Source organism: Lissotriton helveticus, chromosome 4_1 (assembly GCF_964261635.1).
Source record: "Lissotriton helveticus chromosome 4_1, aLisHel1.1, whole genome shotgun sequence".
NCBI classification, from domain to species: domain Eukaryota; kingdom Metazoa; phylum Chordata; class Amphibia; order Caudata; family Salamandridae; genus Lissotriton; species Lissotriton helveticus.
In genome coordinates this window covers 347,819,588-347,839,985 of record NC_136063.1, presented here as the reverse complement: position 1 = coordinate 347,839,985, position 20,398 = coordinate 347,819,588, and the positions used below count along the sequence as shown (strand labels likewise).

The 20,398-nt window shown below is 40.9% G+C and overlaps 1 protein-coding gene across 1 annotated transcript in view; it reads right to left on the bottom strand.

The window, feature by feature from the left end:
* CSMD3 (CUB and Sushi multiple domains 3) overlaps window positions 1-20,398 on the bottom strand; it is a 3,006,114-nt gene that overhangs the window by 602,670 nt on the left and 2,383,046 nt on the right. Inside the window, exon 36 of the mRNA XM_078686868.1 lies at window positions 6,237-6,361. Coding sequence (XP_078542994.1) covers window positions 6,237-6,361 — 125 coding nt within the window. The remainder of the gene's footprint in view (window positions 1-6,236; window positions 6,362-20,398) is intronic.

Sequence of the window (20,398 nt, the reverse complement as noted above, 5' to 3'; positions counted from 1 at the left end):
TGAACAAAGTGTGGGAATCAGGCTCCTATCTTTATTTTCCAAATCTAGATACATATGTGATTGCATGTCAGCCCCTTGTAAGTGCTCTCTCATCTGCATTGAACTTTCTTGGAAGTCATTGTGCCTCCACAGGAGTAGCGCTAATCTTAACGATTTACAGGACAGGCTAAGGGAGTAGCAGTGGATCACACCTGGCTGTCCACTGAAATATGCCCTATAAAGGTTCAAGGGCATAAGCCTTCCTCTTTATGAAGATTCCCTGGTCCACAATGCAAACCTTATCAGTTCCTCCATCTCCCTGATTAGCCCTGGCCCCATTGATCAGTAACTCTCTCTGAATTAAGGAAACCTTTGATTTGCATAGAGGATGCCTGCTCCCCTCTCTCTCAGAGTGTGTTTTGCCATCCCAGCACACAGGAGTGCCTGCAATCCACACTTCCTGTCTGAGTTTGCTGTCCTCAACTCCACAAGCCTCTCTAGGCCATGGGCTTCCAAAATGAATGTTATGTACCATACAGAGGCACGCACATGTATTCCAGCAAGCACATGCAAGTTTCATCACCTGCTCAGCGCTGCACACATCCATGCAGGCCAAGTGTGAGTTACATACACAGCCACTGAACTTTAGATGAGTGGGCCAGTAGGCCCCATTCCAATGTTACAGGTAAAAAGGCCTTTTTTACACTGCTGAGTAGTACTGAATAAAAAAGGGCATGCTGACACCACTGTGCTTGTGTTACTTGTCTCCAGCTAGGCACAGTATCCCTCTACTACCACAAGGGTATTGCTTGGTGCGCCCATCCCAGTCTAGCCAAACCGCAGTATTGTGATACAGAGCTAGGTCATGATGCACATGCATGAGTCATGTTCGCCGATGACAAAAAGTAATTATCAATATTTCACATATGCATGAAGTTGGGGCACTCAAGATAAGGATACACGTCCGTCACCATGCAGGTGACTTTTCTGCCACTACTTCGTGGTTAAAAGAGGGATGTTCCCAACTACAGGGTAGCTGGGTGGCATTTCGGAGAATAATAATGACCCACAAAGTTGTAAAATTGATGGTGTTTCCTAAACATTATCAAATGGTTTATTGCAACAAATTCTGTGACTTAAGAAGCAGCATTAACTATGGAAATTGAGTATGAAAAAAAACCTAAATGCACCCATACTACCTGCTCATGTAAGAGGAAAAAAGTGGCAATGCTTTTAACCCTTAACCTAAACCGAAAAGACCAGAATTTGCACTGCTTGAACATGTGTTCAAGAAGTGAAAATTCTAGTCTATACAGATTACATTTTTAGTATGTGCTTTTTAATCTTGGTTTGCAGGTATTGGGATTTCCACTGATAATAGCATAAAGCCTATGTTTTCCCACTAAAACATGCACTGTACATTAAATTGACCTAAATTGCTTATTTAATGTTATTATGCACTCATGATAGACAGAGAAAATGCACCAATGGCACTGTAGTTTAATATCAAATGATTGTGGTGGTGTATTTACAATGCCCAAATATATGACGAAAATACAGGACTACCAGGAACAGCACTGTGGTCTGTCTCAGCTGTCGCTTAAAAACACTGCAGTGACGCATCGGAAAGAAAAGTGCCTTTGCTGTGGAGGAATTACTCATATTTCTAGATAACGATATGTGACCCCTAAAATGAGTATTATAAGTCCACTGGTCACTGTGCCTAATATAATACAAAAAATGTGCACACTACACATCTCAAACGGTGTCTTCTCACTGTGACTCAAAGTTCAAAAGCTATGTTTAAGGAGTAGGCTTAGGCTACTTTATTCAGGAAGAGGCATAGGAATATTTGGAAATGATTAAACATACTAGCAAAAGTATTCAAAGTTATTTTCCAATTGATTCAAAATATAATGTGATAGCAAATGTAGATTGTTGATAACTGTAGTGGAAAAGTAACTTTATAAAAATGTAATTTGTGTTATCTTAGAAACACTATTGTCAGTTATCACACCTCTAGAGCCCAATACACACTCCTTGCTGCAGTTAATACCCCACCCATCCAGAGGACAATAGACTGGGGTGTTGTCAACAACTTTCCACTTAACAGTGATTAGCTATCTACAAGGGCTGTATGGCTCAGTTAACAGATGAAAGGACAATCTTAACACTACTTTGTTTAAATTGGAGATGTTACATTGGGGTGACAGACTATGCTCCCAATAATTCACAAAGCACACCTAAGATTCTCCAGCTATAACCTAATCTGTGAAAAACTGCCCTTAGCCTTTGTGAGAAGCTGGCTTGAAATATGATGTACTCTTATGTAAGTGGACACCTTGCACCAGCCCACACAACCCTAATGGTAAGTTAAGAAGTCTTAGACAACCTTGGAAAGCTCACTAAGTTGAAGCTGTGGAGAGCAGCCATCAGGCTTAATCCAGAAGGAGTGTAGTGTAAAGCAGCTTGTTTTACCAGAATGCAATCTTATAGTATAGATTAAGTGAAAAAGAACCACTCAAAGTATTTTTAAAACTAAGTATTTATTATATAATACTCTCTAACACATAGAAATATCTCCTACCTGGAGATATATACAATACACAGAATACTTTAGCAAAGAAACACAGTAAATAGCACAAAATACATAATGGCCCCGGGGGGAGGGGGACCAAACCATATACTGAGAAAGTGGTTTAAGAACCACGACTCGGGTAAAGACAATGTCGAGAGGCCGTAGAAGTGATGAGGACCAAAGGAACCATCCAAGGTGAGTAGATAGGGGCCCCACAGAGTATGTGCAGTGTGGGAACACGACTGCGTGCTCGGTACACCTCTACGTGTAAGTCACGGTTGGATTTTTAAAGCTTAAGGTCCCTTCTCAGTGGACACTGAAGAAACCTTCTGGAAGACAGAAGGTTGGAGAGCCACCCCACCTGTGGATACACTAGTATCCACGTGGATATTTTTATTCATGGATGCTTCTTCTATGCTTTAGATAGCAGACTAATCCCACTCTAGGGATGGAGTTAAAGGAAAATAACACCAAAGAGTGACCCGCTACACCAACTAAACACCGTCCATACCGGATTTAAATCTTCTGGTCCAAAGATTAAGCATGGTGTATGGCCTATAGAGTGCATACAGTCCTTATCTAACAAAATAATCCATAAGCGACCATGACACTAATATGTGTGTCAGCCCTAGTACTTAAAGGAGGGTCAACCCAGATGTTAAAAACCTGGCTACTATAAAATTGGCGTATGGAAGGAGAGTGGGAATATGAAGTGAAGAAAAGGATCAACAAAGATGACTATGCGTTGTACTTTTAGATGTGGATTTTCCATTTTGACCTTACATGTATGACTTTGTTGATTATAAAATACAACATATGCTATTATTAAGTTTGGTATGTGATAAAAAAAATTCGACTCTACAAATTAGTACATGATTAAGTTATGATTTACGTTGTACATCTATGTATTTGTTTACCTCATATATTTGAATACCATAGGGTAATATGTTAATAAAACATTATATTTTAGTCTTATTTCCATGTTTAGTTACTTAAAAAATAAACTCAATGGGGAAGTTTGGTATCAAACAGGTTATTGCAATAAAGAGACCCTAACTATATATGTTATTAACAGCTTCATTACTCTCTTAGGGCTATTCTAGAACACCGGCCTCTTATGGAATATTACCTTATTGCTATTGTATATGCAAAATCTTCTTATATTTGTTTTTTAACATATTAGTCAAAAATCATAACCTTCAAAACCACAACCGCGGACTGTAAGCACTGCACCTCACCCCTTGTTTCAACAAATCAAAGTCCCGTGCACTGCAGTTCCTGTATCTGCCATTGTTTGGTACTACTGTCCAGCAGAAGAATAATATCCCAAAATGGAAAGGTGCGCTGGGAAACGGGCTCTCCTCCAAATCATTTTTGAAGCAGTATTGATAAATATTCCTTCTTGTTTTATATTTTTATTTTATTATATATCCTTCGTCACAAAAAATCCATCAGTGTACATAAATCCTCCATTTAACGTGTTTAATTTAAATATATATCTTTGAACTTCATCAGGGCTCACGTATATCGTGTTTATCGAATATTCATGTTTCTCTTTCAAAAAGACTCAGATTATATCCAAATATATCAATAATTGAGTGAAAAGCGAACTCGCTTTTGAAAACTAGAGGAGGGATACAAGATATTTGAAGGTATCTATGACTGACAAATTTTCCCCAATCCTGTACTGACGGATTAAGTCATTGTGATAATATTCTCTCTCTGGGATTTATAGGACCTCTTTTTTTAAGGAAGCATATTCTGTCATCCACTCAAATATTGATATATTTGGATATATAGAGTCTTTTTCAAAGAGAAACATGAATATTCAATAAACACAATACATATGAGCCCTGATGAAGTTCAAAGATGTATATTTTGAACAAAACGAGTTGGCCGGAGGATTTATGTACACTGATCGATTTTTTGTGAAGAAGCCTATATAATAAAATGAAAATAAAAAAACAAGAAGGAATATTTATCAATATTGCCTCAAAAAATATTTGGAAGAGAACACATCTCTCAGTGCACCTTTCCATTTTGGGATATTAAAACATGTATACTCGAAGTGTGCTTTGTTTACATCCCTGAGAAAGTTCCATTATGGAATGAAACACTTTCGGTTTGCTGTTTTTAACTAATGGATTTATGAGTAAGGAGAATTTGTGGAACTAAGAACTACTGTGCTTATATCAAAATCAAAGAATTGAGAGGCTATCTGAATAATTTTTTAATAACATATATCTTAAGTTCTTTTGTCGAATTTTAATAATTTTGAAGTGTTTGCTTCCTTAATGTGTGTATATTTTCCTAAATATATTTGGGAAATGTATTGTGTTCTTAACTTTATGATTGTTGATACTGTTTGAACTTAACACACATTTTTCTTGACAATTACCTGGTGTTTGTGTCATAACTACCAGAGATTGAGCAGTGTTTCATGGAGACTTGTTTTGAGAACTAACCAGGGTGTGTTTATTAAGTTGACAAGACCTCCCTTTCCAAAGTAATAGTCTGCTTTCAGACACCAACCAGCAAACAACCTCTAATGATTAGCTTCCAGCTGTGAAGGCTTTCAACAAAAAATAATTGCCCATGGAGCTTCTACTTGCCTATTGAATCCACACAACCGTAGTTAGGTTTGGGACATCGAGATTTCTACCAGAAGTTGTATTCACTATTTGCTAACCTTATTAGAGCTGAAGTCTTTGTTAAAGCTTTCCAGGTGGGTGAATACACGACTGCCAGCTGCCCATTGCGTTTTCTTGGGCTGAATCAACTCAGTGGTTGGTCCTGGACAGAATGTTATGTTGTTGGTGTATATCACCTCACCATTACTTCAGAGACTCGTTATCAACTAAATTTACAGCATGTCTTCATGATGATGGGAGTATTATAGCTCTGGTGATGGCATGGATATATGAAGATCAATGATATACCCTTTTCGATTTGATGCACAACGTTGATAATAGACATTTAAAAATATTTTACCCTGGAACTTGACATATTTATCAGAAATGTGTGCTATTCTAGAGAGTTCTTGGCATACTTCGATTTGACTCTTTCTTATAACACAAAATACATTTAGGAGCGTTAGTTTTAGAAGTAGTGGTCCATAAAAAAAATCAAATTAAATAAAGCTAAATGTCTATGTTTTTGAATAAACCAAAAATGCACAGATGTAGTAGGATGTCTATATTTTAAGTATTTTTGCAATATGCATGCATAGAAGAACTTTCCAGAACGTATGTGTATTTGGTACATCTAGAAACCTGTATAGAAGAAAACATTCGCATTGTAAATGAGGAATTCTGAAGAATGCATGGCTATGAAATGGAAGAAAAGGAACGCAAAAAAAATCAGTCTCAGGATTACACGCATATTTTATTTTGTGAATCAAGTGGGAGACTGTCTGGTTTCTGATTTCACGGAGATGCATAGAATCTCTACCTTTCTAAACTCATGCAGAGTGATTCCATGACAATTTTCTCCAAGAATTGGTCCTCCGTGTACCCTTTCAGACGATACGTACCTCGGTGGAATAGTGCATGAATCCAAGATGACAGTTGCTAATAGCTTGCAAGAACTTTTATGAATATATTATTCTTTTCATGCTATCATGTTCAAAAAATTACCTTCAAACATATGACAATTGAGAGCAAATTGCACAGGTTCTTACCTGAATGCCAGCTCCCTCTGGCACTGTGATCTTCCACACACAATTCAGATTGTTATCATAAGGCTCAGGATAGCCAGGGGACAAAACTGTCCCTTTGCGCTTAGTTAAAATTCCACCACAGGGCACTGAAAGCAAATGCAAAAAAAACACATGACTCTATGTACACAGAGCTGTGAAACAACTGTCATGACCTGAAATAACAAGCAATAAAGCGAGTCACAATAAAAAAGCTACAGGGAATTTAAGCAGAGCTTCAAGTGGGATAGAAAAAAAACGTGAGGCCCAATATGCAAATCAAAAAAAGATCAAAAAGAGACGTGGCCTATTTAAACTCGCTGTCTAATGCTCGTAAAATAGAATCCCAGGCCTGACAAAATCATACGGAGTCTTTAGAGAAGAATTAACCAAACTAAGCATGCAACACCATACTTATATAACAGTTCATACAGCATCTTTATCTTGCAGTACAAGCCTTGACAAGACTCATTTAAAATGAACAATGATAAATAACTTAGACACTCAACTGAAATTAAAGACTATCTTTGACCTAGGTGCGCCAGTAGTTATCACCCTTAGAAGCCATCTCCTTTTAGCCTGTGTGACTAACAGGAAGCCCAACATAACCCATTTCATACAAATCCCAATCAATATTTGTAAAGAAAAAACATTTAGGTTTGCTACACATTTTGAACCACTTTCTCTCAACACCAGCAAATTTAAAAAACGTGATAGATAAGTGGTTTAGACTCCTGCAGCCTTCATGTCTTGAACTAGCGTCCCAGGGGGACCAGTCACTTTTTAATAAGAGTGCCAGAATCCTAAAATGTAAAGATGTGTACTGGTAGACTGAGCACGAACATCACTGATAGTGCGATGGCAGAGTAGAATGGCCTTGAAAGTGAAAACAAAAAGAAACCAACCGTAATTGTAACACAGAGTGATGCAATTGTAGCCAGTAGGCTCCCTACCCCGAGGGTGCCTCAAATCACCTGATCTGTGTAGGGTGCACCTGCTAATATATGTGCCAGCGGGAAAGTAATGAAAATAAACAAGCCGTAAATAGGAACATGTTGGTCTGAGCAGGAACATCTCACAGTGAGTGGAGAGAGGCACTTGGCAGACACAGACCTCCCTTGTGGATGGGTGGAGATGCTCCAACCAGAGAGAAGACTTGGCGGTCTTTGTTTCCTTGTGCACAGTGGCAGCTCCTCTGTTAATTCAGAGGAACATTGCCCCACTGCTATTTCAGCAGTGCAAAAAAGAAAAACGAAATGATAATAAAAGGATATTCTCATTCATTCGCGCCCAATGGAGGGAGTTCGGTGGGGCAGGGAGGCGGTCCGGGGGAGGGCCAGGGTGGGGGGTGGTAAACAACGGAATATGGATAATTGGAGGTAAGTAAACGAAATTTGTTTTATTTATTAAATTGTTCACTTACCTCCAATTATCCATATTCCGTTGTTTACCATCCTGCCCCACTGAACTCCCTCCACGGGCCGCAGCTGTTCTCATTTTATTTTTCTATGCGGGAATCGGAGCCGGGGTGGGGCTGGGCTCTGTGACCAGAGCAGAGTGAGGAGTGGTCTGCACTCCTCTACGTACGCATAACTGTTTGGTCGGCCCTTTTGGGCCAGCCAAACTGTCATGAGCCCTTAGCATGTTCTCCACGCAGCTGTGTTGCACAGCTCAGTGGAGAACATGCCCAGGCTCCCAGGCACTGACTGGGCGGCAAAACAGGTCGCTCAGACAAATAACGATGCTGCTCGTGCAGTGTCATGATTGGCTGGGAGAGTACTAGAGCCTTTGTGCTTCCAGTGCTTTCCAGCATAAGAGGTCAGGGGAGAGACGTATGGGGGCTCTGTGGCGAAGGTACGTTTAATTTTGCTATTTTTTATTTAACCATTTCCCACCGCCACCAGCTTTCCGAGGCAGCCGCCACCACTGCTTGTGCAGTAATGATAACATCTTGACATGCTCCCTGCATTACAGTCCCCATTAACAAAAGTGAGCAGAGGGCAGTGGCAGTTCCTGCGTGCAGGCTCTTTCCTAATGTAGAGTCACAACGAATGAGGCAAGATGTCATCACTCACAGTGGCTGAAAACATTCAAAGTCTGTCTGGAGGCTGATCCAAACAGTGAATAAAAGCCTGCGACTAGGAGGGCTAACCCTTTGCCCATGCCACTTAAGCTGCCCAGTGGGCTTAGCCAACTTTAAGTGACAGAAAAAGAGATAAATAACAAAGAAAAGCTGTCCCAAAGCGCATTTGAGTATGGATAAATCTGATTCAGACGCGAGACTCACAATTTTCTAAGCCAAAAATGGCTTTAGTTTAGGTAACCCCCGCCTAAAATTGCCTTTGCTTCAATAAAATCCAATGTGGAAAATACATTCCCACTATTTTGTTTTCAAAATCTCCCACTTGGAAAATGTTAGCGTCTGTGAGTTATTATGTGTAGTGCGGTTGATTTATAAAAGCATTTTTGAGTACGAGAGGTAGCACAGGAGTACTTTTTTACATACTCCTACATACTTTTGTGAATTGGACTTCACCATCAAATGTGCTATTCAGTGCTATGCCTTTTGAGGTTGACCTACAGATAACTTTAGCTGTCTCGCCAGCCTCCATTTTATCTAAAAAAATACATAGGGGGTTATTTAGAAAGGCATTTTGGAGTACGTAAAGTAATACTCTTCAGGAAATCCTTTATGACTCTCTTGCCTAAGTGAATTTCCCCCAAAACCTTTATTTGGGAATATGATGGGAATATTCATACACAAATAGAACAAATAAAAAGAACGGTGTCCTATTTGTGGTTATAACAATAGGGAGTTGGGCTTTTCGGGCCGATTCACAAAGGCTTGTAAGAGTATTTCAAAGAGTAATCCTGTGGTACTATTTTCGACACTCATACATGCTTTTGTAAATTGGCTCCTATATTTAAACCAAAACATACATGCAAATATTCTGCTGATGTGGTGAGATAAAATCCATCACATACTAAACTGATATTTGCTAATGACAGACTTTGGGAAAACCACAATGCCGTGCACCCTAATACGCGCATGCGCCAAATCCCTGCTCTGTGGTATATTAATACTAGCAACACATGTAAGTAACATCAGTCCAGCATATAACCAACAAGAAGTGTTGACATCTTTGTGTACGTGTTTTTTTGCAATACTCTGGTGAAGAATGGAATACAGACCATACATCTCATTTTCTTAGAAGTAATAACTACCCTTAAGCCTCGGGGTCACGCGCTCCCTAACAAGAGCAAACCAAGATACCAAAATTACATTGAGTAAAGTGCTATCTAACATGTTGGCTGCTACAAAGACGGATGTAGTGTTTCGCCTGCACCAACTGAAACCGATATATCATCGCAGTGCACTTGTATCAAGTCTCTGAGCTGATTGGATTAGCTGCAGACACAGAGACCGGAAGAATATGCGCAATAGCCCAATTTATCGCGGTGTTTAGTACAGTAGCTGCATGCCGTACTAGAGATAATTGATAGAATCTGTCTTGGGTACATGGATAATGTAAAGGTCAGTGTCACTTAAAGTGTTTAAGTAATTACTGGTAAGAGCAGGACAGGCCGACGTGATTGATGTTCGGCTTCTGCAAGGAAGCATTTAAGAAATTGCTGGAAAGTTAAGTCAATTTTATTTGGGCACGTCTACCGCTTGAATTATTAAACTGATTTGGTTCAGTGCCATTTTCAATTCATACATATTTTATAGTCTATATCGGCACATCGATTTGTGTAGATGAGAAGTAATTAATACTTTGGGCCGTAAACCTCCCTCAGTTTAGAAAGACTGAAAGGCGCCTCAGACATTGTACTGATGAATGCTCACCAGGGAACAACAAAAGCAGGGTGTATGGAAGAGTGGATTCAGTGCCCTGCCTTTCTGTCTGATGAATTTGCCAATCGACCTGTTTCCGGTCTGAGCTCAGACGGCAGCCTCCATTAAGGAGAGCCCTATGGAAACGCTTAGTGTCACCTAGGATGCAAAAAGACAACACGAGGAAGGCTGGCGTTTCACAGCACTAAGGTGTATGTGTGTTACTTTCAGACGCAGATCCAGTCGAGGCTGATGTTTGTGCAATATGGACGACGTATGAAATAACGTTCAAGTCGTAATACTCATTCTCCGAATTAAACAACAGCCATTGCTTTAGAACACCAACTTTACTTCTGTAAAACTGCCTGTTATTCAAGGTATATGGAATGTAAAATAGATGCAAACCAACCGCACTTAGAAAATATTGAAAATACATATTATTAAATAATTGTGCTACTTTAAAATTGCAGAACAAAAGGCCCGAGGCACGGAAGGTGTACGCTCTCGAATGTTCTTAAGGGCGCACTGCCTTTGTTCGCACTATGCACCTGGTGCGGGTGTTGGCAGTTTCGGGCCTTATGTAGTTTGGTGAATAGGTTTCTCCACCCGAACGTGTCTGGTGACCCGTCTGCCGTGTTTAGAATGTCATTGATTATAATGAAGTTGTAACGTGGGTCGCGACATCTATCTATCACAGCAGTGGTTCCCAAACTTTTGACTCATGAGGACCCCCATTGAGTCACCACTGGAAGCCGGGGACCCCCAAGCAATTTGTATGAGTTAAATTTCAAATATTAAAACAGTAAATAAAAAAAAAACACGTGTGCACACAAAACAAATACTTAAAGTACTAATTATTTTGGGGCAAGATGTACGACCATTTCATTTAGTGGCTCGCAATTGGCAACACAATGTGAGTGGCAAATTGTGAGTCGCTAAATGAAATGTACAACAGTGTGTTTAACAATGTTTGGGAATCCCAATGGGGTCGCAAATTGCAAGGCTCTTTAATATTAATGAGCCTCTCGCAATTTGCGAGCCCATTGGGAATGGCCGCCCTCCCAGGGATGGTGGCCTGCTGGGCTCAGAAGGCCACCATGTCTGGTACTGCTTTTAAATAAAGCAGTTTAAAAAAAATGCAGCCTGTTTACCATGCATTTAAAAAAAAAAAGAAACTGAAACGTTTTAGTTTCATTTTTTAAGGGCAGGCAGAGGTCCCTGGGACCTCTGCCTGCCCGTAAAAATTATTTTGCATGCATTTGCAAAGGGGAAGGGGTCCCCTGAGGACCCCTTCCCATTTGCGACTGCATTACCATCTACTTGAAGTAGGTGGTAATTGCAAGTGTTTTGCGACCCAAAAACATTTGTACATGGTTTTGAGACTCGCTATTTGGAAGGGAATGCCCCTTCCAAATAGCAAGTTGCAAAACCTATTTAGCGAGTCGCAAACAAATTGCGACTCGCAAAATAGGCTATGTACATGGCCCAATAGGTTTTTGCATGCGCAAATGGGTTCACGAACCCATTCGCGCATATAAAAACGGATCGTACATCTGGCCCTTAGTATTTTATATTGAAGAAACTGCCCCACTGTCACATGTATTTCATTTGTTTCATTGCATCTCTCATGCCATTGTAGGATGTCAGAGCACTTTACATCACACACATATAGAGACATTGAATCGTACATGTAAATCAGTGTATATATAAAATGTTACATAAGGTAAAGGGGACTACAAGGTTCACATGTCATCCATACCGGTAGGCATTTTTTAAGAGTTCCTGGTCTGGAGAAGCACAAACTCAGGATTCAGAACATAACACAGCGGCTAGTAATATTAAAAGTGTATTTCCGCCCAAATAAATCTTTTTAGCAGCATCAGGATAATGAATAACTGGGAAAAAAACATACGTTACTAACTGGTACCATGCAGTTTGCAAGCAGCTCTTTGATGACAGTTTATAGGTCCCTCTGCTAGATTACGATTGCCACTCATGAAGTGCACAGTAATGAAATAATCTCTGTGACAAAAGCAGTAACCACGAACCTATGAACGTAAAATACAGCTTTTCTAAAATGCATGTTACACGTTCTTTGCAGTAGGCACATTAACCCTCTGTGCTACATTAGTGAAGTCAAAGCTGCCACTGAACAAAACTCTTCTCACTCTCCAGCAGGTACATTAATCCTTGGCATTATCTTGACACTTTTATTGTTGCTGGAAAGCTGCTAATTACACAAGAAATGTTTCTGTGCTTTTAAAACTGCTGCCTACGGACCCCCTGGGAATGTGTCACGGACCCCTGGGGGTCCGCGGACCCCAGTTTGGGAAACACTGTATCACAGTGTTCATGTAGCAGCACCATGTCAGCCAAATAAGGCCCTTAGTGTTTGAAACGGTAGTGTTAGGCAGCAGGCCCTGTGTGTCACTGTTTAGGTGGCTCAGATCCCATCATCCGGCTCAACGTGGCCACTAAAGCAAAACAGCTCCAGACACAGGTGATACTAAATGTGATGCCAGTAAGAGTGAAGAGTCCGAATAAAATGATCCCTGAGGTAGACAATATCATTTCTTTCTGTAGAAACCAATAATGCATCCATGAAAATAGATACCTCATTACCTCATTCTCACAGAGAGAGTGTCCTTCCATTGTTCCATCGAATGACACTCGCGCTCTCCAACTACCCTCTTTATTTAGAATAAATGGAACATCCCACTTCAAAAATGATCAACATTAACATCAATTAGGTGTCATCCGATGTGGCAGCTGCTATCCCAGACGTGTGATTGGTCCCTGTCCTGTGCTTTACAGCTGAGACCCATTTCTCACAAATAATAGTGACAAGTTAAGAACTGACCATTTAGTTTTGGAAGTTTCCCGCCCATTGCACTTCCTTTAATCAATCAAGTCCTTATTCATAAAGGTAACTTTTGATTTGATTTTACAATGTATTGCTATTCATTAACTAGGGGTGTAGTTTTACATGAAGTATATTTACGATTGTGGGGAACTAAAAAGATAGGACAGTCTCTGCAGTCATAAAAATACAACACGTAAAACTTCACTCGTAGTTTGTTAATGCTGAAAAATAGTAAAGTTACAACAAAAGTGTAAGTTTACCTTTGTGAATAAGAAATACTAAAGGTGCTCAAGGAATGGGACTTACACAATCCTTTGTCCAGCCCATAGTTGCACACTGACTTCCTATTTTATGCTAAAAAGGTCAAGGGATTTGCAAAAGGTGGGGATCTTTCCAATCTGACAGAAAGATCAAATGCCATTTAAAGGGAGTTAATGTCTGCAGCTCCATGGTGATCCTATAGCTCTCGATTTTTCCTTTCTGTAATTACCGCATCGATTTTGCTAACGTGTTTCTCAATTGCTCTAAGAATTCTCATACGTGTATTAATTTCCTAATATGGAACATAGATCTTTGGGAGAGGCGGTGAGAGGCAAGATGGCGACCGTGTGAGACGGTCGGGAAACAGCTCGCGTGAGGAGAAGGGTAAAGTCGATCAATGACCCCGTGTTCCCCCTAACAGAAGCTGCGTTTGAAGGTCGGGTGGAAACTGCGAAGATCTGTGACACCGTGGCGAAAAGAAAACCCAAGAGAACGGCAAGAAGTCGGCAAGTAATTGTAGCTGGGTGAAAAACGGAGAAACTGACGCGCATGAAACTGACGTGCTGTCAGCCGCTGCAGCGGCTGTTACTGGAGGTTTCCCAGCTGACGCGGTGGTTCAGAGGTGGAGCCAGGCTGCTAGCGGAGGCGGAGGCGGCGGAGGTCGGGGAGATAGCTTACAGGATAGTAGCCCTGCGGAGCCGCTTCAAAAAACAGCAATCTCAGCGGAGAAGGCAGCCCCGCGCAAAGAAGCTTCTGAACTCGGATCTTCGCCTTTCAAGAGGCGGTGAGGAGCAGAGAGCCTACAATCTGGAGGGCATTGGAGTTGTGCAGTCGGAGAGTGACGAAAACGAGGATACTTTTGGCGGTAAGGAGACATTTGGGCCAGAAGAGAGGCGAAGGGCAATCATGGCTCCTAAAATGAGCGCTAGTGCTAAAGCAGCAGCCAGGAGAAAAGCAGCAGCGGTGCTCGCAGAGTCTATGGCAGATAAGGAAGGTGGTAAAAGGAAGAGACAAGGCTCCCCTCAAATAAAAAAACTAGCTCAGCAGGGTGTCAGCAAGGGGAACTCGGATAATCTGGGCACTATTCCTATATCAGACATCTTCCAGAAGCTGAATAAAAATAAAGACATTAGAGATAAGGATGATCACAAGGAGGAAGATTCACAGGTGCCCCTGGATAATGGCAATGGCAGTGAATAGGTACCTCCAAGCATTACAACTGAGGATCTCGCAGAGCAGTTGGACTCTGTAGTATTGGTGGAAGGAGGGGTACTGCAAGGTGCAATCCCGGCAGAAGATCAGCTGGGTGACGTTAAACCTTCACACCATGGTATGGAAGGGATCTTACAGGATGATACAGGGGGGAGCAGCTGTAGTAAAAAAGAAGCCCAAAGTGATGCATTCTTTTCGGTATCGGAGGGTGGAGAATGGTCTGAGGATGGAGATGAGAGCTTGGAACAAGAATACAGTGATATAGAGACTGGCAGTGATTCAGAACCTGAGGAAAATTCCCCCCCTAGTACAGCAGTAAAAATGGTGGCGAGAGCAAAAATACCTAATCAGAATGGAGAGCCACCGTCTTCATATGCTCCCCCAGACAACCCCGAGGGGGCTTCGGCACAAATGTCGCTCCTGGAGATTATTCACCAGGAGATACTGGCTCATAGAGAGGAAGCAAGGCAAGATAGTCGGAAATCCCAGGCGGCTGTGAGGAAAATACAAGGGGAGGTGAGAAAGCTGACAAGGGCTTGTGTGAACCTCGGTGAGCGCGTGACAAATCTGGAGGATAGAGTAGTATCTACAGAGGCGGATTCAGCAGCGGCAGTTAAGAAAGTCGACATGCAAGCAAAACAGTTTACTGACGTTCAGTGGAAACTGGAGTCGTTAGAAAATAGGTCGCGACAAAACAATCTTCGAATCCTTGGAATTCCCGAAGGGGCCGAGGGGTCAGATACGAAAGCATTTATCGTCAAGCTCTTTGCGACCGCCTTTAAAGATTTGAAAGACTGGGATTTTGAGAGAGAGATCCAAAGAGCACATCGCACCCCGGCAAATATTTATCAAAAGGCAAAAGAGGGAGACAAGCCTAGGGCAATTTTGATTTATTTGGGCAACTTTAATTTGAGACAAACAATTTCGGAGAGGGCAAGACCCGATAAAAAAAAAACAGTTGATGAATATACCTTTTTCGTTCGCCCCGATTTCTGCCATATTACAGTGGAAAGACGCTGGAGATTGCGGCAGATGATCAAACCTTTTCAAGACAAGGGTATGCAGGCTTATCTGATCAACCCCGCCCAGCTGAAAGTAATACGGGCTGGAAAGACAATGTATTTCTCGTCAGAGATCAAAGCTAAAGAATTTTTGATGTCGTAATTGGTGTTCCAAAGGAATGATCAAATGTTGATCCAAATGGTGAATGGGATTGGAAATGGGAGTATGGTAGTACAATATTTTTTTGTGGGGACTGATATGAGTAGGGGGAGCTCCCGTATATCACCAGTATCACTGAAGGAGTTTAAAAAAGAAAAAAAGGGGAAAAAAAAAATGGTTGATCCTAACTGGTAGCTAACACATATGGTGGAGTGGTTGGTAAAAGATGGGGGATTATTATGTGAGCATGTATTGTTTATGTAAAATCTGGTGGAGGGTAACATTTAAAGGGGACTAAAGGTTACGGTAGCTGTCACTTCTCCTCACGCTAAGCTGTAACCATCACGTGCACAGACCAGCGGTCTGAGCGCCTCAAGACAAGTGGGAGGGTTGAGGGGGGGCTCCACCCTGGAGCTCGACAGGGGGAGGGAGGAAGCGCAGTGGGAGGAGAGGGTGGGGGTGGAGGGGAGAGGGGGGGTGAAAAATTTGAAAAAGCAAGAGATGGAAAGGAATAGTCTGCAGGATGATATCAGGTCTTGGGATAAGAATCAAGGTAGGAAAGGCAAATATGTAAAACATGTCAGACATTAGAATTTGCAGCATTAATACAGGGGGTTTAAATGATTGGAAGAAGAGGCAGAGATTGACCCATTTAGTCAGAACACATAACATAGATATAGTTTGCATTCAGGAAACCCATATTCCCTGGAACAAAAGGAAGATCTTGGAAATGTATGGGTATACTTTGATTGGTTGTTCTACCCAATCGTCAATGATAAGAGGAGTGGCCATATTAGCCAAAAATTATCTTGGTGGAGCGAAACGTATCAAAACAGATGGCTCAGGCAGATGGCTATTGGTGGAAATGAATATGGGGTTCACATTATGTGTAATATATGGTCCAAATGAGGATGACTCTATGATGTTTGATAAGTTGGAAGAGGAATTGGCTAATTGGGGTGCCCCGCTGATAGTATGTGGGGACATGAATATCTCTGCGGACTGGCGCCAGGGGAACTTATGTACAGGCCGAAAGCGAAAGGTTAAGGCAGCAATAAGCTCCATGATGCAGTCTCATGGCCTGGTAGACATCTGGGGAGATAAGATGCCAGGGGATAGTGGCTATACATATTTCTTCCATCCAGCACAAAAGTATTTTAAGTTAGACTATTTCTTCATAACAATGGGAGAGATCGGGAAAGTAAACATTCAGAAATTACCAAGAGTAATTTCAGATCATAATCCTCTGGTACTCACCTATAAAATACCCAGTGTATTAAGGAAAACCTCTAGATGGACCTTTGACAGGAAATTATTAAATGACAAAAGGTTTTTAAATCATATGAAAATTTGGTCAAAAGAATTCTTTGATATAAATAGGTATAGTGCATCCAGAAATGGTGTCTGGGAATCATATAAAGCTGCATTAAGAGAAGAGACGATTAGCTGCGCAACAAGAATTAGGAAAGAAGATAAGAGCAAGATAGATAATTTGATAGCAGCTCTGGCTGAAACAGAGAGACATCATATCGAGGAAATAACAACTGGTAAAGATAGTAGTGAGACCACTAGAAATATGACCAGGATTAAGGGTGACCTTTTAAAAATAATCACTCAGAAAGAGATCTGTGCATATCAAACGCAAAGAGCAAGGCGCTATGAGACCGGGGAGCAGGCGGGCAGAGCATTAGCATTGCGTATAAGGCAAGATTCGAATAGAAATAACATTAGTAAGATAAGCTACAATGGGAGAGAATATAATGACCCGAACTCTATACTACAGGCATTCCATGAATTTTACCAAAAACTATATGATCAGGATCCAGGGGTGGTATTTCCTATACAAGATCAACCATTTATAACGCCTAGGGTGGAGGATGAAGATAGAGATCGGCTGGAATTGGGTATAACAAAGGAGGAGAGAAAACGCTCTGAGTGAACTAGCATTGGGTAAAGCGGCAGGCCCAGATGGGATCCCGATCGAGGTTTACAGGGCTCTGAAGGAAGAAATACTGCCAATACTGGAGGATCTTTTTAATGGAGTCATATGTTCAGGTGTTATTCCAGATAGTTGGAAGCAGACCAATATTGTGGTATTCCACAAAAAGGGAAAACCAGAGGAAAACCCGGGCTCATATAGGCCGATCTCTCTAATCAATACAGATGCGAAATTATATTCAAAAGTTTGGGCTAAAAGATTAGGAGGGATTATAGATAAACTGGTATCGCCCTGGCAACATGGGTTTGTTCCAGGGCGTGGTACTACAGAACACACTGCCAGGGCTATCTCATTATTTGACGCTGCAAATATGACAGGGAGTGATATGGCTATGATTTTATTGGATGCCGAGAAGGCCTTTGACCGTGTAGTATGGGATTTCATGTGGGATGTGTTAGAGAAAAGAGGTTTCGGAACAAATTGTAGGAAAGGCATTAAGGCTATGTATGAGGATCCAGTTGCCAGAATCACTACTATGGGGCTTCAATCGAAGGAGGTAACAATCAAAAGAGGCACACGACAGGGCTGTCCCTGCTCACCTATATTATTTGCGCTATATATAGATCCGTTGATCAGGAAAATCTTGGCCTCAGATAGAATATCCCCTGTTATTTCGCATGGTCATACTACTAAGATACTAGCGTATGCGGATGACTTGGCAATTGTCACTAATAATCCGGATATAGCAATACAGGAATTAAATAATCTGGCTTATCAGTTCGGGGCATATTCAGGGTATAAACTCAACACGGAAAAAACTATAATAATCGGTACAAAGAATATCCAGAAAAGAGATCAAAGATATGTTGACGCTGCTATTTATTTAGGAGTTAAAATTAATGCAGATGTGGGAAAGATAATTCAGGAAAATTATTTACCAGTATTGGCGGCGATAGAGAAAGAGTTGAGGAGAATCGATGTTTTACATTTATCTTTGATTGGACGAGTTAATGTCCTCAAAATGACAATGTTCCCGAAACTGCTGTATTTATTTCGTGCTATTCCCTTATTAATTGAAGAAACTTTGATAAAAAGAATGGAATCAGCCTTCTCACAGTTTCTCTGGCAATATGGTAAAGTAAGAAGATCGCTAGCTAAACTGTCACTACCTTTAGAGAGGGGAGGGCTAGCAGCCCCTAATCTCAGACTATATCACTGGGTCTGTTTAGCGTTGCATATGAAACAGTTATTATGCTGTAACACCCTGGTAGTCCAGCCTGGCCTTTCAAGAATTCCCACAATTTATGAATTAGTAATAGGTGAAAAAGCCAAGGGGATCTTGATACGGGAAGTAAATGCGCAATGTTATAAGAGGAGTAAAAGTAAATTGATGTTAGCTGCATGGGGAGTATGGAAGCAACTGTTGAAATTTCTTAAGATCCCGAAGATTAATGGTATTTTAGATCTCTGGGATTCACACCCATTTAAACATCTTGGACAGAATAGAAACAGCGCCCTTTGGAAAAGACTGGGTATCCGGTATCTGGGAGATGTAATGAGTAAGGAAGAGTTGGTGGGGTTCGAGACTCTGCAACAAAGATATGATATCTCAGCGAACCACTGGATGTTGTACAATCAATTAGAACAATCAGTGAAATCCATAAGACCCAGGGTTTCTATCCAGGAGATGAATCCAATTGTTCAATATATAAGGAATGGTGGCCGCAAGATCAAAATAGGCTATGGTCTTTTGTTGCAGAGTCTGGAAGATGATGTGGTGCAAGTGGAAAACGCATGGGCTCTTAGAATTGGGGATTCAAATGTCGATGTGGATTATGCATTAGCTTTGAACAAGAAAATATTAAGAGCAACCAATCTAAAAACACAACATTATAAAATGATTTTTAATCTATATCATACCCCATCAAAGTTGTTCCAATGGGGGAAAAGGGATACAGATAAATGCCCGAGATGCGATCGAAGCCCTGCAGATTTAATTCATATGTTTTATTCCTGTCCAAACTTGAAACCTGTTTTAACTGAAATAGAGAAGTTTTTATCGGGGCTGCTAGAGGGACAAATCTCTCTATCCCCAACGACAGTGTTAATTGGCAGGGATGAAAATCTGAAAATCACTTACGAAGCGGAAGCCTTTGTCTTTCTTTGTGTTGCAGTGTTAAGAATTTTAATAGCGGCGGCATGGAAAGACTCAGTTGCCCCCTCATTCCAGGTTTGGTTGACAAGATTGCTTGGAACCCATAATATCGAAGAATGCTTATATAAATTTAAGGGACAGAAGAAGAAAGTATTTGGTGAAAAAATCTGGGCACCCCTTAGTAAGTGGAGGGAAACAAGAGGATGAACTGATTGAATCCCTGCCTGTCTGTAAAAATTACTTTTTGAGTGTGATTTGTATTATGTATTGAGGAACCGCTTTTTAAACTCTTTTGTATCTTTGTACTTACCGTCTTATCCAGCTGATATCTTATTATATGTATGAATGTATTTCTTTCTTTTTTCTGTAGTGCTTTTCTAATCCATCTCAATAAAAAAATAAAATAAAAAAAAATGGAACATAGATCTTTGATCCAGAGTCCACTGTAAAGTGGCGATCAGAAACTTGTGTCAAACCTGGAAGAACATACTGCTATTAACATTTGCTTGAGTATACACTCTCAGCACATGATTCAAGAGCTAATGTTTAAATAAAACGACTTCAGACACTCTTATACTTTGTCCTTACAAAGCCACATGCAAAAGTCCCAAAACACCTACTGGCAAAGGAGGTGTAATCAATGAAACTGCAGAATTAGCTGTGTATCAGAGTAAATCAGTTCTTGGAAACACATACTATATATTACCTGCGAATGCCACTT